The 17,156-nt window shown below is 51.1% G+C and overlaps 9 protein-coding genes across 9 annotated transcripts; 6 read left to right on the top strand and 3 right to left on the bottom strand.

The window, feature by feature from the left end:
- Nucleotides 1–406: 406 nt before the first annotated feature.
- On the bottom strand, nt 407–874 carry CTRU02_207761 (uncharacterized protein; the record flags this gene model as incomplete). The annotated part of the gene is made up of 1 exon (XM_036727379.1): nt 407–874. The coding sequence occupies one exon, from the start codon at nt 872–874 to the stop codon at nt 407–409; it is 468 nt and encodes a 155-aa protein (XP_036580745.1).
- A 1,154-nt stretch (nt 875–2,028) lies between these two features.
- CTRU02_207760 (uncharacterized protein) lies at nt 2,029–2,532 on the bottom strand (the record flags this gene model as incomplete). The annotated part of the gene is made up of 4 exons (XM_036727380.1): nt 2,029–2,127; nt 2,176–2,247; nt 2,305–2,345; nt 2,397–2,532. 4 exons carry the CDS (start codon nt 2,530–2,532, stop codon nt 2,029–2,031), a joined length of 348 nt encoding a protein of 115 aa, XP_036580746.1.
- A 1,132-nt stretch (nt 2,533–3,664) lies between these two features.
- On the top strand, nt 3,665–4,241 carry CTRU02_207759 (uncharacterized protein; the record flags this gene model as incomplete). The annotated part of the gene is made up of 3 exons (XM_036727381.1): nt 3,665–3,676; nt 3,736–4,068; nt 4,155–4,241. 3 exons carry the CDS (start codon nt 3,665–3,667, stop codon nt 4,239–4,241), a joined length of 432 nt encoding a protein of 143 aa, XP_036580747.1.
- Nucleotides 4,242–5,249: 1,008 nt separating this feature from the next.
- CTRU02_207758 (uncharacterized protein) lies at nt 5,250–6,164 on the top strand (the record flags this gene model as incomplete). The annotated part of the gene is made up of 1 exon (XM_070204959.1): nt 5,250–6,164. One exon carries the CDS (start codon nt 5,250–5,252, stop codon nt 6,162–6,164), a length of 915 nt encoding a protein of 304 aa, XP_070061492.1.
- A 324-nt stretch (nt 6,165–6,488) lies between these two features.
- Nucleotides 6,489–6,911, top strand: CTRU02_207757 (uncharacterized protein; the record flags this gene model as incomplete). The annotated part of the gene is made up of 1 exon (XM_070204958.1): nt 6,489–6,911. One exon carries the CDS (start codon nt 6,489–6,491, stop codon nt 6,909–6,911), a length of 423 nt encoding a protein of 140 aa, XP_070061491.1.
- A 209-nt stretch (nt 6,912–7,120) lies between these two features.
- Nucleotides 7,121–9,399, top strand: CTRU02_207756 (uncharacterized protein; the record flags this gene model as incomplete). Its single annotated transcript, XM_070204957.1, has 3 exons — nt 7,121–7,137; nt 7,245–7,882; nt 7,937–9,399. The coding sequence occupies 3 exons, from the start codon at nt 7,121–7,123 to the stop codon at nt 9,397–9,399; spliced, it is 2,118 nt and encodes a 705-aa protein (XP_070061490.1).
- Nucleotides 9,400–10,258: 859 nt separating this feature from the next.
- CTRU02_207755 (NADH-ubiquinone oxidoreductase 10.5 kDa subunit) lies at nt 10,259–10,808 on the bottom strand (the record flags this gene model as incomplete). The annotated part of the gene is made up of 4 exons (XM_036727383.1): nt 10,259–10,317; nt 10,381–10,413; nt 10,492–10,598; nt 10,723–10,808. 4 exons carry the CDS (start codon nt 10,806–10,808, stop codon nt 10,259–10,261), a joined length of 285 nt encoding a protein of 94 aa, XP_036580749.1.
- Nucleotides 10,809–11,482: 674 nt separating this feature from the next.
- Nucleotides 11,483–12,313, top strand: CTRU02_207754 (mitochondrial pyruvate carrier 2; the record flags this gene model as incomplete). The annotated part of the gene is made up of 3 exons (XM_070204956.1): nt 11,483–11,698; nt 11,965–12,101; nt 12,157–12,313. 3 exons carry the CDS (start codon nt 11,483–11,485, stop codon nt 12,311–12,313), a joined length of 510 nt encoding a protein of 169 aa, XP_070061489.1.
- Nucleotides 12,314–14,737: 2,424 nt separating this feature from the next.
- On the top strand, nt 14,738–16,216 carry CTRU02_207753 (uncharacterized protein; the record flags this gene model as incomplete). The annotated part of the gene is made up of 1 exon (XM_036727385.1): nt 14,738–16,216. One exon carries the CDS (start codon nt 14,738–14,740, stop codon nt 16,214–16,216), a length of 1,479 nt encoding a protein of 492 aa, XP_036580751.1.
- Nucleotides 16,217–17,156: the final 940 nt, after the last annotated feature.

Genomic DNA, 17,156 nt, shown 5'->3' with positions numbered 1-17,156 from the left:
GTGACTAAAGTAGATTATGTAAGCATACTACTTTCCCCGTTCAGATCCCCGGATGTACTCAACTGCACTGCGAGGCCACAACACTTGGATGACATTCTGGCTGTCTACTTTCACTTTTCGCAAGGCTGGACAGCCTGGTGAGGCAGGGGTATGGACAATTGACATTTACGGTGGTTTGGTGGAGATACAGCCGCGGAGGCACACGTCAAAATGCCAAGATGATGATTTACAGAGGTCTCAATAAACCCGATTAAACAACTTTTACTCCATCATGTCCCCATCACAAGCCAACCAGTCTATTTTTTTGATCTTGATTGTGCCATGAATTCATTTTTGTGTCTCTGAATTTCCGTATTTGACGCCGGTCATCATGATTGATGATGAATGTGACATACAGCCCTTCCAGTTACGGAGCAAAAGAGAAGTGCAGCAACCCAATGCTGCTATGAGATGCAGACCAAACCGGATTTCCCATGCTGTCACGCTCTAAACCAGCCCCGTAATCTTCAAAGTCAACCCTTCCTTTCCGACCGATTTCCCCAATCGCAAGGCGTTTGTGAATTCCGAATTTACGCGGCGGCCTTGATCTTGGCGAGCTCCTTGCGCTGCTCGAAGCGGCGCTGCTTCTTGAGGCGCAGGACCTTGAAGCGGTCGAAGTCGGTAAGGTTCTTTCTCCGCTCAATCTGGGTGCTGCGCTTGAACCAGTTGGTCTCCTTCCACTTCTTGTCGATCTCGGACTTCTCCCAGAACTTCTTGACGGTGCCGGTGCGGGCGCCGCGGGGCAGGTTCTCGACGACGAGCGAGGAGAGGAGGGCGTTAGAGAGGGAGATGGGTTGACGGGGGACGGCGAGCTGAGCGTCTGAGGAAGGGCCATCGACCAGAGCCTATTTGATCATTCAATGTCAATTTCCATGCTTGTCCTCCAACATCATGCGAACTCGGAATCGGAACTCGTCGCGAGGGGGATTGAACGTACGCGCTTGTGGTCGATGATCTCGACGATAGTCGCAAGACGGCCGGCGTAGGGGCCGTTGCCCTGGATCAGGACAACGCGGCCGACCTCGACCAGTCGCCACTTGGAACCCTCGATGGTAGCGTCACCCATTTTGCTGGTCGGTCTAGATGTTCGGAAAATGCGATGTCAGAAAAATCGGATGCGATCGAGATGCTTGCGTGGTTGGAGTTTTATTTGTCTTGTCTGGGGAGGGAGGGGCGGCGCGTCAACTTACCAGACGTCGAAGATGTGCTGCTATGGTTAGTGATGTAGTCCTGAGGGTTCCTGCCAGACGCACTTTTTTTGATCGATTCGGTTATTGCGTGTGCGAGTCAAAATCGAGCCCTAACTGATTTTTGGGGAAGGACCAACCCGGGACCTTGGTTTTGCCGATCCGACAATCAGCCGGCTCAATCTGGCTTAGCCGGGCGGTCAATGGCCAGGCCATTCCTGCCGCGCCCCACTGACGACAGCAATTTTTAATATCTTCAAGTTGATGCACAAGCTTCCTTCTTCTTTTCTTTCACCATCGCAACACAACAGCTACGAGCTGGAAAACAAACAAACAAAAAAATACACAAAAAACGCGATGCTAACGCGTCATTCAAGGTATGTTATATTTTCTCTCATGAATTTTACCCTTCATCGAATGATGAGAATAATTTGCGATTGATTTCATTCGATGGCCCTCTTTCGCCGGAGCGGCTAGATCGTTTGCCTACATGATATTCAATTTCTTACATATTCTGACTCCTACCCTCTGCTCTCTCTTGATTGTTGATCTTTTTTGAGATATTCGTTGCTAACTTGGCAATAGGTACCAGTATCACTAGTTAGTTTATTCTTACTCAATGGAATTTGCCTTCATTCAATGTTAATTCTCTACTGCCTCAAGTGTCATGTGATTGGGTGTCAATGTTGTTTGCCTTGAGTATCAAAATGTATCGCTGTTGTACCATCAAAATTCGTAATATTGTGGCTAAGTCATCTATGCTCATCCTCCCAAACAACGCTAAACATTATCGTACAATCATTCATGCCTTGCCCTTCTGTCTGAGGCGCTCCTCATCTTCAGCCTGCAGCTGGGCGTCGACCTTGGCGCCTGCTGAAGGCTCGTTACCGTGCATCTTGGCCTATGCTTGGTCAGGAGTGTTTGAAACAATTCGATGAGGACAACTTACGGGGAGAGTGGGATCAATCTTAGACTGGCGAGTCTCGGCGTCATCACCTTCATCTCCCTCCTTGGCCTTCTTCTGTGATGGTGTTAGTTACAGCTTCTTGTGCTGGTACTCATGTGTTTGTCATCTTACCTCCTCAGCGGCGAGTCTGTTGGCAATTGATCTCTGGTCCTCTGAACATGGGTTAGGTGTTGGAATCCCTTTAGACAAGTGCATGAACTCACTAGAGTCGTTGGCAACGTGGGAGTGGATGTTGCCCTCGTGGAATCGGTCGGCGTCCTGAAGTTCCGAGTTCTTGACGTTCCTCTGGTCGCCAGCCTCGTAGACACCGCTGGTACCGACGTTGGAGTATCCTGACATTGTGATGGGATTGTTGTGTTTATCGAATTTGATCAAAGTAGAAGTCGGTCTTGTGATTGCTTTTGTGATGTTGAGTGAAGAAGAATAATATGATTAGAACAACAGATGAGCCAGCAGCTGGCGTCTTCTACATATATGAAGGGAACATGCACCAGCCAGCTCTTGCTCGCTCAGCACCCCACCATTTACTTCATTGTATCTACGTCATGACGTCTTCAGCGGCGGTTCTCAGCTCAGACAGAGTAAAACTCCAGCCTACGTCATATAATGGTCATTTTCTCCGCAAAAAGCCTTGACGAGATCTGATTCTGGCAAACTAAATGGCAAATCGGCGATGCACCTGGATGGAAAAATGCCTTGGTGTTGCAGTCGCATCCTCGATGTCGATTGTCAGCCCTATCCACAATGCTGAAGTTGGGCGTTGATGAATTGAGATTGGTTTGGTCCCTGAAGTGCTTCAATCGAAATGACCCCTGTAGCATCACGGCGAATGAGAGTCAACGGTTCAAAAAGCTTGAAGAAGCGGCTCCTTCTAACGGCTTTTGGCCAATTGAGGTGTTGGTTGTCGATGGTTTTGTGCCTGTAAATCTCCAACGCCTTTCATCTGCCACTGAAGCTGACTATAAAAAAAAAAATTGAAAAAACCTTCCAGTTGCAATCATTCATTACGTCCAACGGAGATGATCCCAATGCGGCCAGTATCCGCTTAAGCAAGCAGAACTGTGGTAACTTTGAGGCGCCACAGTCAATGCCCGATCAAGTCGATCATCTCTTTGCAGCAAGTTCAGGACCCATGGTGAGGGGCAGGCAGATGGATGGGGCTCTATTCCAACGTACCTCATTCAGAGCCACTATTCCAGCTTCTCGCTGCATGTATATGTGGCGCATCTGCCACCCACGGCGTGCAGATGGACTGCCAGGGTCAAGCGCGACAGACCCCCGCCTGTGCGCTAATTCGGCATTGGCGTCTACAGACAAGGCACCCGGAGAGATGACGTAAATTCAGGGAGCTCCAGTAGCTCCACTGCCGACTTCATCACCTCATACCGCACGCTTGCACTTCAGCAACAGGAAGAGCTCCCCCCAAACAAACCACACCACCACCACAAAGCTCTCCAGTAACCCCGCCAAAATGTTCCGCTTTGTAAGGAATTTACCCCTCAATTGATTGGTAGTACTATGGGAGGCTAACATACCACCTAGCACAAGACACTCGACATCGTCACCCTCTTCCACAAGGCGAGCTCGCCCGCCTCCGTGAGGGTTGCCAACATCCTCAAGCAGGTGTCCGCCAACGCTACCGCTGGTGCGACCGAGGATCAGGCCAGCGATCATAGCGTGCAGACCAACCCTAAGAAGGCCCGCGCCGAATTCGAGCTCAACATCACCGAGGACAGCCCCACCGCCGACCAGGTCAAGACCATCTTGGAGTACGTCGGAAAGAGCAAGATCCCTTCCATTATCAAGGGCGCCTCCACCGAGCAGGAAGCTCTAAGGAAATTCCAGCAGAGCACGGACAACTTCCAGAGACCTGTGGTATGTGCCCTTCGCCTTTATTTCTTCTGTCTTTAGTCTTGAGACAGGATACCTCGCATGAACACCCAACTGACTGAGACGCGCAGGTTGTGGATTGGAACAATGGAAAGGCAGTAGCTGGGGACAACGAGTCTGAAATTCTTAAGATGCTCAACGATCTGAACAAGAACTGAGAGACAAGTGTTCTTTGACGTCTTAGCAGTGCCTTTATTCCCCTTGTATAATGAAATACCACACTCTTCTTGCAACTGATACATTAGTTGAATGATGGACATGTTTTTTCTCAAGTGATTCCCTATTTGTTTTACTCTGATAACGATGCGCCTTTTCATGAAGTCAGTCCATTCCGGGGAGCCTGATTCTAGCGATTGGGTAGTTCTACAACTGCTGCAATTTAATATCAGGTGGTGACACTCTTTCTCAGTCAGTTGGGCTGCCAATCACTTCGGACATGGCCGCCAAGTTAAATGGCACTTTGACGGGCTTAGGCAACTAGTTGGCGATGGTTTTGATGCGGTTTTACATTCATCCCACCGCAATTGAGCTGGGGCAGGGATATCCGTCCCAAAGCAAGGCTACTTCACAGCAATAAAGAAACAAATGAAGACAAATCTCACTTTTGACTCTTCTCTATCATAGCAGCCTGAAATCTTCACAAAATGTTTGTGAAGAACGTCCGCCTGTGACGTGTCTATAATGGGCACTTCCAGCCTGTGATCCTGAGGAAGGAGGCTGTATTATTGTTGTTGTCGATGGCCTTCGCTGTTGCCATTGTAGTCTGTAGATACTTGGTTGTCCTCACCCTCCAAGAGCTGCCTTATGTGTAGTCTCTTTGAGGAGGCAAGTGCCACTCTTAGTGGCTAGGTAGCTCTTCACCTTCTTGGTATACTCATTTCCTGCCCTCGTTCCTGCCTCAGTTTTGCCTGCCTTCTCACATATAACCCCTTTTTACTTCATCCAGGCAACCTCCCGTGTAATTCTCTTTCTCCTACAAAGTTTCTTTCTTTTTCATCACAACAATTCAATCTTCCTTCTTTCCTCCCTCCCCATTTCCATCACTGCCCTTTTCGTCTTCACTTTCCCTACCTCCTATCATCCCATTTCATCCATTCTTTCCCTCCCAAAACACACCTTCCATTGACATACTCAACTTCAGACCTAGAACTTACCTGTTCTTCGCCATGGCGCCCCCTTATCGAGGTGTAGGATCTTACCAAAACCGGCGCTTTCAGTCAGGCGCTTATGATCGAGTGCCGCGAGGCCCAGTCCCTCATCATGAAATTGGACCACGGAATGGGGATCAAGTGTCGATGGCGTATCAGCCTGAGCTCCACGCGATGAACAGCAATATGCTACCAGGACCTAGGAACGCTGAAAGAACTCATCAATTCATGTATCCCAATGGCATCCCTCCCAACTACAAGGTGGTTAAACCCACCGATGGCACTATTCCCCAGAAGTACATTGAGGACTACCTTGATGTGTCATTCTATCTGACACCTGCAAAAGAAGTCAAGGCTCTTTTCAGCAGCAAAAGCGGCTCACTTCCGACCCGCGGCCTATCTCACGTCGTTCCCACACGAGAGCTTCACTTATGGAGCGCTGAGGAGATTCAGGGCAACGCCAACGCCATTCGCAAGAAGTATTGGCATGCTATGAAGTCCATGCAAAAGCCTGAGTGTTGGGAAGACCTGTACGATTATTTTGACTGCTTCGATATTTACTTTCACGGCGCCTTGAATCTCTGGAATCTGATCACGCATCTTTACCACGAGAACCAGATCTTGATCAAGGGCCTCCATCAAAGTATTGCCTTTGAGGTCGGCATCTGGTGCGATGAATGGGTCACCAAAGAGGTGAACAAGCAGAAACTCTGGAGCTTTAGAAACTGGGAGCATGTTCTCAGTTTATTCAACGCGGAGGATGTGAAGGAGCTCCAAGGAATGGAACCTGTCAGCGTCGAGCTTCTGAAGAGCGCTTTGGTTCACAGGCAGGCTCAACTGCATGGCAAGAACTGGGCGCAGCCAACTAAATATCCCGCCAACAGCCTTGGAGCCCAGTGGCATCATCACACTGTTCAGCAGTGGCTTGGTTAGTTAGCCGCCCTCATTTACCTTCTCTGCTATCCGTGATTTCCGCTGACATAAATGATAAACTTAAAGCCGGTCAACCCGTTCCCGATACGCCAAGCGGTATGGCACCTCCTCAATCATTGCTGTCCTTAGTATCATCTGGCAATCCAGCTTCCGATAGCGGTATTGGCCGCATTCCCGAGTCTGTATCAAATACTGGCCAGACGTCACAAGCCCCCCTGGTCGTCAGTGGAACCAAAAAGCAGAGCATTGCTTATCAACCCCCTGTTGCTCGTTCGACACTTGCTTTGTTAAATCAAAACGAGCAACCTCAGACGGATGTAAACCATGCTGAATCAGGCCATGACTCTTCTGCCGCTGGACATGGCGATTACAAACCATACAAAGCTGGCCCTGGTGGCACGCAGCGGCCTTCCCTCGGGTCCTGGGCTCCTTCCCACTCTGAGGCTCCTTCGTCCACGCACCCCTCAGCTGTCACATCAGTGCCACCACCTGCTCCTCCTCCTGCTACAACTCCCGCGCATCACAATGAGCGACAACAATGGCGAAGTGAGTCAGCAAGATCATCAACTAGCTTTGACAATGCAAGCCAAGGTCGGCAGCGATATCGTGGGGAGTCTAAAGGCTGGGAAAAGGTTCAGAATGCAGATGAATCGATTCATGGTCCTGTCTTCCGTCGTTCTCCGGTCAAAGGCATTCGACCGCGAGCTTTCTCTCGGCTATCATCGAAGGAAGATCCAAACTGCGTGAACCAGGGAAAAGTTGCTAGCGACAAGTGGTCATACACCCCTTGCAACTGCACGAATTGCGAAGTTCGTGAACGATCTGTCTATGTCAATCTCAGTCCAACTCCGCAGCTGCCGTCGGAAAATCGTCATAGAATACTGACAAGAGTCATGTCTCAATGGGGACAAGTCGAAAAGGTTGTCCCATTGCCATTTGTAAATAAGACCGACTGTATGGGTTGTATCGTCAGGTGCGTTGCTCTTCCTTTCATCCCTATGCCGCCTTCTCACATGGCGAACCCTTACTGTTGTCGTACGCGATGTTGCAGCAGGTATTTATACTGACGTCCTCACGCAGATACACCGATGAATCCCGCATCAGAGAAGTTGTGGCGACAAATGACTTTGATTGTGAAGAGCTCCAATCCAGAGTCCGGATTGGCGCAATGCACCACTCCAAGTACGGCAACGCAATCTATCATAGTAGAACTTCTCCTGCCAAAAGCAACAGTTGGCAACGGGGCACTAGTACTGTTCGCCATCATCGAGATGCCAGAATTCAAGTGTCTCTGGAGCAGTTCATGCTTCAAAAGCCCCAGACCGTCAAACCTCCTGCCGAAGCAGAGTCGCAGTCTAAACCTCCTTCAGAAGAGGCCTTGCCAGATTCTGAGCCATTCGATGAGGGAAATAGCCCTCCAGGCGTCACGAATTTGGGGAACAATGGCAAGGGTAAGGCTATCCGGGTCCACCTCCCTGCTACGCCAAAGAAAGAGAAGCACTCGAGCTCCCAAGTGATCAAGAAACCTACTATGGGCCAGGAAAATGCTGCCATCGCTTTCAAGAAGAGCGAACTACTTGCACTTGCCGCACCATCAGAAACGCCACTCGAGTCATGCGATTGCGAAGATACTGGAACTTCCAAAACGGTGAGAACATCGAAGTCCCAAGAGAAGGCACTCGTGAACACCTCTTCCGAGAAATCGAAGGTCGGAAAAGGTTTGCCAAGTCCTCCTCGCGGAAGGGGTTACTATAGCAAAGTTTTCACTCCAGAAAACCCTGAGCAAGTCGATATATTCGACCTCCAGCCCGTTCAGTCCACAAAATCGGCAAAGGAAGCGGGACATGCACTCGACACCTTGTTAGACGCATCCATCGGGTTGCAGTCACTCAAAAGTGACCAGCAACATGTGCAGCCAGCAACCGACCCTGAGAGCCTTTCTGAGAAGAAGTACAAAGGAAAGGGCAAGAGCAACAAGAAGAAAAAGAAAACGGCCGTTGTTAGCGAGCCGCCTGAGGCGACTGGTTCCCAAAACTTTGACAATCATACGACCGAAGGCACTGCCGAGGAGCAGGGCTCGCAAACCCAGGTCGTGTTCATATTGAGTAGGGGTCGAAGCATGAGAGTTCTCGAGCCAGAGAACCCTCAGAATCCTTCACCTAAAAACCTCACAGAGTATCTTGGGAATGGCCTCAAGCCATCAGAGGCCAATGAACCTGCAGAGACCACAAGTCAAGATTACCGCGCCAACGCTGGCGGCTCGCTCCGCATGTCTAAGATTCGGAAGAAACCGCTCCTAGAACTGAAGCTTGCAGGCTCATCTGCTTCAGACGTTGACGCGACCTTACCCTCTGACACTGCTCTCGCTTCAGCTGCAAGCTTCGTTACCGCCAAGGAGCATAGCTCTTGTGATGGTTCACAAGGCATGGCTTCGACCCCCGCGACGCCTTTCTCGGGTAAAGAGACCATGCCCACGGCTTTCACTCCAGAACCGCCAGCTGCAGACCATGTTGAAGCCTCAAATACTACTATTCTTCTCAATCCTCAAGCCAAGGAATTTCCATCTTCCGGTCCTTCCACAATGCCGCTCTCCTCTGTGAAGCTTGCACCGATTCCGTTGAAGAGGCCCATGCAACATCAGCGGAATGTCTCCGATACATCAATCGCCACTTCTCGTACAATTACACCAGACATTTCACCCACAAAGCCAGATACAGACAATGCTAAGAAATCTGTTCAAGGCGTGACGAAGCGCGACACAGCAATCATTCCTACGGATTCAAATGCGAGCACTACTCCAGTTAGCCATGACGACAAGCTTACTCCTGAAAACGACGATGATGACGGATTATGGCAGTTGCAGCGCAACCAGCGGACCTTGACTAAGGGTAAATCCAAGCAGCCGAACGGTAGAATGCAGTCTCAGCAGCATCACTCTTATGCCAAACAGGGCAACAGCAAAAACCATCACTCGCCTAAGAAGCAAAAGACGCAGGGCAAGAACCATCTCTTGCCCCGCTATGTTTCGAGCCCGAACAACCGAACTGCTTCGACAAGCAACAAAGAAGACTTTCCATCGGTCCAGGCCGGACGTGCATCCGACTCAGTTCTTCCAGCTGCCAGCACCTGGGGTAAGGTGCGTCCCGCATCCACGGCAACTGGTGCAACTGCTATTTCCGCCAAGGGCCACACTACTGGAGGACAAGTTTCCAATGAGGAAGTCGACAAGCAGTAGAGAAGGGCTCTGTTATGGAGCAAAGGGGTATAAGTTGGTGGGTACCATGTGCAGAGAGCTGGTGCCATGTAGGAGTATGGGAGGTAGCTTGTTTGTTAGTTGGACAGGTAGTCGGCCAAAAATACAAATTGTTTATAAACTGTCGTCCGAAACTTTTGGAGTCTCCGCCCTATTTACTGGCAACTTTTGGTCATTGTTTGCTGTATTTTTTCGAGCGTGACCATGCTCCCAACTGCCCTAAGCTGAACCCAATGAGCCCTCACGACAGAGGCAGCCTCGCATAGATTGCAGGTTTGAAATTTCGTGGATTGATGGGCGAATAACAAACATCGGAAGGATAATAGGGAACTGTTCCATGTTTGGTCCTTGCAAAAACTCTTCATTGCGTACTTGTATCTGCCCATTGAGTTCCGGGTCGGTCAGTAAATGAATCGCCAAACCCCTTACTGTCTGTCTGCAAGTTCCAAGCTGTGGTGAGCTGGGTCTATGTTATCTGATGAGTAAGTCTCCCCTGCGTTAGCTTTAGTAGATTATTAGCATCGAGGTAGATGACCGCCAGCATCAGCGAGTCATAGTGTACATGGCCGAGACAAAATCTCAGTATCTCGTCTGGAGAAACCCAGCAACGTCGATGTCAATCCAAGGAGTCATTTTGTTCCATACGGGCCACAGACAATCCACGCGTCATCCGTCATTGGTACTATCTGCACGCTAGGTCGGAGCAAGGGTATCACATCATTGGCGTTGCGGGCAGCTCAGTTCGGACGTCGAGATGGATCGGTATTCTCCCAACAAGGTGATGATACAAAGTTCTTTTTCCCCTCTTCTATTCGTTCAAAATGGACCCCGCCTCATTTCTTCATGCATCGGTCTTGACCAAGCCGGAAACCGTCTCCTCGATCTGCTTGTCAGAAAGGCCTGTAGCGCCAAGTTAGCTCTTGTTTAGGAAACCATCCATCATGCGGCGGGACATATGCTCACCCTCCAGCGATTGGCTCTTCTCGACACCAAACTCTATTTGCGCAGCACTTTGTTAGCATGTCCAGCCCTTTTGCAGTCTTTGCATCGATCAATGTGAGGGTGCATCCTAACCGTATCTCGCGTAGATCTTGGGTAGCGTGCCGGCGGCCTCGCGGATGAGGATGGGGGTCTGGGGGTTGTTCTTCTTCATCGTGGGGTACGCTCTCGTCAGGAAGGAGCTATTGCGAGGTGATGTGTTAGCAATTGATGTGTCGCAATGGAGGGGGCAGAAGGAAGCTCTCGAGATTGAATAGAGGGCTGGGCTCCCGATAATGGATTCCATTGTCCAAAAAAGTTACTTACCGGGTCGCGGCGCTCTGCTCGCCAGTCTGGCAGAAGAGGAAGCGCACCTCCTTGAGGGCCTTGGTGAATGCGTACTTGCTCGACATGTTGTTGCGCTGGCGGGCGGCGGATGGACGGAGGGTGGTGTTGTAAGGTCAATTGGAGTCGATTTGATTGGGGAGCTCTAGGAGCGACGGGGAATTGGCGAGGATTGAAGTTGACGAGATGCCGCAGTTTAAGCGGGCCAGTGCATAATATTTCGATACTGATTTGTGCATGAACTCCTAAGAGGGGATCTCTGATTTGTGCAAGTGCATAAAATAAGTCTTTCCCCCCGATGTAGGCGGTCGCTCCTTGGTCGGTGCTTCCTTCACCCGTCACTTTCACTTTTTTTTTTTTTTTCTTGACGTTGTCCCCGCTTAACTCCGGTTGGCGGGCCTTGCCTCAGCGCCTGGGCGCGTGCTCTGTGCAACGGTTCCCTCCACTGGGTGTCTGTGTGTGTGCAACGCTAATTATTTCCAGCAAAAAAGCTGTGTCCCGCTTGGCTGGACTTTCGGACGTCCCAATCCCTCAACGCCTTTCCCGGTTATCTCAACCTTGACTCAACCACCATCTATCCTCCGCCGATTCCGTTCCAAGGAACCCTCTCCGCTCCTAACACCCTCTCCCCCATCGCGATCGAGGTTCTTTCTTCAATTGCCAGTTTTGCAATTGACTAACCCGAGTTCCCCCGACTAAGAAAAAAAAAGAAAGAAGGAACCGAAGCTATACATCCGCAAAGATGGCCCCGGCAAACAACTTCTTCAAGGCCGCGCGCCCCGTCCTCCGCCAGCAGGCTTTCGCCGGCGCCCAGGTCCGCAACGCCTTCCGTACCTCTCAGTTCCGCGCCCAGTTCCGCGAGAGCTCCAAGAGGTGGCAGAGCTCCTCTGCCTCCGCTGAGGGCGCCCAGCAGAGCTGGTTCAAGCGCATGTGGGACAGCCCTGTCGGCCTCAAGACGGTGCACTTCTGGTAAGTCCTTCAGTTCCGGAACAATTCCCGAGGGCAAGTGTGCTAACTGAACTCGTTGCGCAGGGCCCCTGTTATGAAGGTACGATTCTCTGCGCGCTGAAGTTTCCCCCGATGTCTCCCTTGCAGTGTCCGGCCGCGATGTCGGAGCTCGACTCGCATCTTGGTTGAAGCTACGGGCATCTGCCAAAATGTCGCTGATGGATGGTGGACGGTTAACATGTGGGATTCTTCGCTAACCATGGCCGTCATGTGTAGTGGGCTCTCGTCCTTGCCGGTGTTGCCGACTTCGCCCGTCCTGCTGAGAAGCTCTCCCTCACCCAGAACGGTGCTCTGACTGCCACTGGTATCATCTGGACTCGTTGGTGCTTGATCATCAAGCCCAAGAACTACCTGTTCGTACCACCAGCTTCCTCAATACCCGGATTAAACTGACCAATTATTCGTTAGTCTTGCCGCTGTCAACTTCTTCCTCGGTGTCGTCGGTGTTGTCCAGGTTTCTCGTATTCTCATCTGGCAGTCTTCCCAGAAGAAGACCGCCGGCGAGTTGGTCCAGGAAGTGAAGGAGGACGCCAAGGAGGCCACCAAGGAGGCCGTCAAGGCGTAGAAATCGTTGCGGAAAGAAAGCTATAAAGGGGATTCACGGGGAGGTAGATGGCGTCTTTGCAGCGTGGCACAACTGGCGTTGCCAGCTGCGGCCAATTCCTGATAATACCATGCGAGAAGGGGGAAATGGCGCGGGCATATGACGGCTCACCTGGTGCGGCGGTTCCTAGGCGCGGCTGGATACGTCAAGCGGTTCTCGGATTCGGTTTTCTAGGCAATTTTTTTGTTCTTTCTTCTTCATTCGTCATCGGAATCTTCAAGGGCTGAGGATTTACGGCAGTAGAACCGCGCGGAAAGAAAGCGGGCTCGTCACATAAATTACGAGGAACCGCCGTGGTTCATGTACAGTATGTGCCTCTATCGGAATGCCACAACTAAAACGAAAAGAAAGCGACATCAGTCAACCTATCTGCCTATATTGTGTAACAAGAGCCTGCTTTTCTGCGGCGCGGTAGGGTCGATGCAAATACCCACTTAGGCGGAACACCAATGTCATTCATCTTGAGATGTTTACCCCTCCCTTGTTTTGTTTGCCTGGAAGTGGTATATGTCCCCCCCTCCACGGATGAACATGAGACGCCGTGGCCATGAACCCCCACGCACATATTGCATGATTTACGGCGCATGGCGGACATGTACGTCCCGGCAGAACATGTCACCCCAGCGAGCGGGCCGGGGAAGCTAGTGATGACCGGCGGCGCGGCCGAGAACCCACCGGCCAGGGCACTGTTGATTCGAGCAAGACCGACGACTAAATGTGGAGGTCTTGAGGTCTGAAGCATGATCTTCTACTTCTTCCCTTATTCCCGCAGGTCCTGAGGTTCAAACCCCGCCCACCATATGCAGGTCACGGAGATGCCTCTTGGAAAATTTTGCCCGTAAATGTCAGACTGAGGGGTAATGAATGCCCTGGGAGAAAGTCAGGATACCACGATGCATAAAGTCTTAAAAACAAAGTATGCCCCTTGGAAACTAGTCGGATTGTTAGATGCCATTGGCCCACTAGTTGATTACACATCCCGAGACTTTTGTGACTATGATGCCGAATCAAGGACCTGGATGAAACCAAGTAACCTGTTTCCTACTTTACCTTGCTGCTAATGTTGCCGAGGAACCATTGCTTTTTGGTGGCTGATGTGTCGACCACAACCTCGGAGATGCCTCACCCTCAAATCTCGGACTTTGCCTCAAAAAGACAACGTGCCACGTGGAGCCAACCCGGGGCGAGAGGCCGGTTTCCCGTCGTAAAGACATCCTATCGTGTAGCTATACGGCATCCTTACCATCTCCAGAACAGGAATGTACGGCGACATCAAGCTGCTTCGGCCTCGCTCCGATTCATCTTGGCACTTGCAGCCTGCATGGAAGGTGACGACATGCATCTCACCGCCCGAAACGAACATCCACGGTAGTACGAGAGAGAGAGGGGGGGAGAGAGACATGGGCTTGGGACGAACCGGGTCAGCAACTAGCGGCAGGGTCGCTAAGGTGCAAAGACTGCACTTGCAGTAGTTCGACGTTGGATATGGGTGGGCTGTTGTGTTCTTTGGGACGGGGTGCTTTATTGACGCCTCGAATGCCATTTTCGTATAGCGACAGCACACCTACGTCACACCATGTCTTTGCCTTTCTCGGTTGGGACAGTTGAGCAAGCCAAAGAAAAAAAAAAACACCACCTTGAGATGACGGGAATATGGACGCCAAAGTCCCATTTAAGCGCCCAACCGCCGACATGCTTACAGGGGGCCAGGCACAGCCAGTGATGTCTCAGTGATCCTCTAGCAGGATCCGAATGACAGCCCTGTTGTCGAGAGGTGCTTACCCCAAAGTGGGTAACATTCACTTGCCAAAACGCCAACACTGGGGGGTTAAGCGGTCCATTTGCTGGTCTCAATGACAACGAGGATGAGGGGCTACACCGACAGGGACCCTTTCCACGAGATCCACGGCAAAGAAATGATGAAGTTTGATTGGATTGCTTATTCTGATTTAAGTTCTCACTCGCAGTTTCTGGGGCATATGGTCTATTAGGAGTCGTATCATGTGCCGAAGGGTCTATTCGTGCGTCATGCCATGTCTTGTGGCGCGAGGTGGAACTTGATGTAATAGTCTCCGTTCAAGGGTCCTTTATTTCAGGACATGGGAAATTATTCCCGCGTTGCTGGTGTTGGGTTTTGGAAAAGGGACATTGGTACCCCGTCGAGACCAAGTCGAAAAGATGGATTTCATATACCCGACTGTATTCTTTCGTCATTGTTTCCTTCCTAACTACGTCCTTGGTCATAGCTTCCCTCGTTAGGCATTCCTTCGTCATTGCTTGGCTCGTCGTTGCGCCTTCCGTCATTACTGTCGCTTGACGGTCCCTAGCCATGTTACAATGAACAGATAACTACCGGCTAAAGTCAATAGAATCAACAGTTTCACCATGAACAATATGGTTGACGGTGTATTACAAAGAGCTGGTCAAACTGCTGACATCCTCATGGGCTTGATCAGCAGCAGACATGACATAAAACCAGAGTTCAAGACCCGAGTTGACCAGCTTATACCAATGCTTCGTTGCACAACAAATCTTTATAATCTCATTCACCTAGACGAAATCTGCCAGTCCGATGGCAAACCCCAGACGCTTGCCGATCTTGCTCCGACGGAACTGCAAATCAGCGAAGTTCCGTTCGCCAAGATCAACAACCATCTTCGGCGGTTTGATCAGGAGCTTTCACCCTTGTCAGTTCCAAATGACCACTCCAGGCTGATGAAGCTTGTTGATGAGCTGTACGAGGAGATAAGGACGCTCCTTGACGATATCCGCGCTGATGTAGTCGTCGCCATCAAGCAAGCCTTCAAGCACACCCTGGTCAGCCAACACGCGTACGCCGTACAACTCAGAGACGTCGTCACGGCACGGGAACCTAGCCTCGTGCACGACATCAATCAAATCCGCATCCAACGAGGCGACGCCCCCGTAAGAGCTCCCTCCATCCACCCCAGCGTCGCCCCTGACGCGGCCACGGAAGTGCCCCATGTTCAGTACGTCGATGTACACCTCACTAAGAAGGTCATCGAAACCCGTCTCATACCATCTGCCGACGATCCTCCTTCGTCGAAGTCTTTCCACTGGCGCCCCAGGGCCCACAAACTCGCAAGCCTTCTCAACGCGACAAACTCACCCCTGGTACCTCGCTGCATCAACCTCCGAGAAAACACCGAACGCGGCCGCTTAGAGTACCTATACGAACCTCTCCCAGGGTTTGCGGACTTCCCTCCCAACCTCTACAACCTCGCGGAGCACCTAGTCTCTCACGATGGCCACTTCAATAATGACAGACCGCAAGCAGAGCGCCTACCACTCGCGACTAAGGTCAAATTCGCGTACCGTCTAGCCCGAGCCCTTAGCGAGCTTCATGCCGTCGACAGAGTCCATGGGGACTTACAGAGCGGGAACGTTTGGTTTGCCGTCTCCGGGGAGTTCAAGGGCATGAAGTTGTCCCCTCCGTTGCTCCTGGGGTTCGATTTGGGCGAGGATCAGCCAATGGTCCGGTCACCGCAGTCTGACGATGATCAGGGTGAGAATAAGGGGTACGGCGTGGCTCTTGAGAAGGCCAAGATGGCGGACATACAAGCCCTAGGTATCTTGCTTGTGGAAATTGGTCTCGGGGCTCGCATCACCTCAACGTCCACTGATGATGATAGTCTCGGATTTACCGTCGCGTCTGCGAAGAGGTTCACCAAGAAGATTAGAATGGGAGACAAGTATGCCCTCGCAGTGAGGGCGGCACTCGACCCCGGACGTCTTCGCACGGCATTTGCATCTAGGGTAGGTAAGGAAGACGTCGGTCTGGACCAGTCTTTCCGGGGGGTTGTCGTCGATGGGCTGCTCGGTGTTCTGGAGAGGAGGACTTGAGGTCCCGGGGACATTACGTGTGTTAGGCATGGTCAGGGTTGGGCAACTGCTGTAGACTGCATCTTGGCAAGTCATTACAGCCTTCCGTCTGCAGTCTGATGATTGAGCTGAGAATTTCATCGATACCAGTGGTATGAGTAGGTGCGTCTTCGTGGTCAGATTTGGATTCTGCAGACCATGCGCAAGAAGTCAGAGAGTGTGCGGTTCTGCGGCATTGGAGCATCATAAACTACCCATCACGAGCGGTTATTAGTATTGAAAAGGCAGTTCATGCCATTTGCATGCTTGGGAGGAGCGGGTGATTACTACTGGATTGGAGGTTCGGATTCCTAAATAATACTGCTTTTTGTCGATTGCATTTTATGTGGCTGCAACTTTGACATCCGTAGACGCAGTGTGAAGCCTCGGACCGAAGCACCATTAAAATGCCCATTATATACCCAGTCACCTTTATATCAGATGTCTCGGACAGGAAGGGTTCTTGATAAGCACGCCGCATGAATAAACTCCCACGAGCAGGTAACCAAGTACCCGGGCCGAACGGCCTCAACGCATCCGAGATAATGACATTTGACCATGTTGTAGTCCGGAAGCGACCCTTTTGATTGTTAAAAAAAAAAACAGCTACTATAACACTTGCTTGATGGTTAACATGAACATCGCCGGTAGTGGGATGCGAGACACCGCCTACCAACCAACAAGGTTTTTGCCTTTCCGTCATATATCGGTGAGTCGGTGAATCCTTTCGGCAGCCCCACACCGGCCCCGCCGTCGACCATCCGATCCAGATCCCAGTTCAGCTGCCCCCTCCAACCCCGCATTCCCCGCCACGACCTCGGTGAAGGTCAGGCCCAGGCCCATGTCAGTCCAGGTACACACACTCATTAAACTCAACTCACCTACACCACTCATCAACAACCTCACCTCACCTCACCCCTCA

The sequence above is a fragment of the Colletotrichum truncatum genome (genome assembly GCF_014235925.2).
Source record: "Colletotrichum truncatum strain CMES1059 chromosome Unknown Contig_0004, whole genome shotgun sequence".
Taxonomy (NCBI): Eukaryota; Fungi; Ascomycota; class Sordariomycetes; order Glomerellales; family Glomerellaceae; genus Colletotrichum; species Colletotrichum truncatum.
This window is presented reverse-complemented; position numbering and strand designations above follow the sequence as displayed.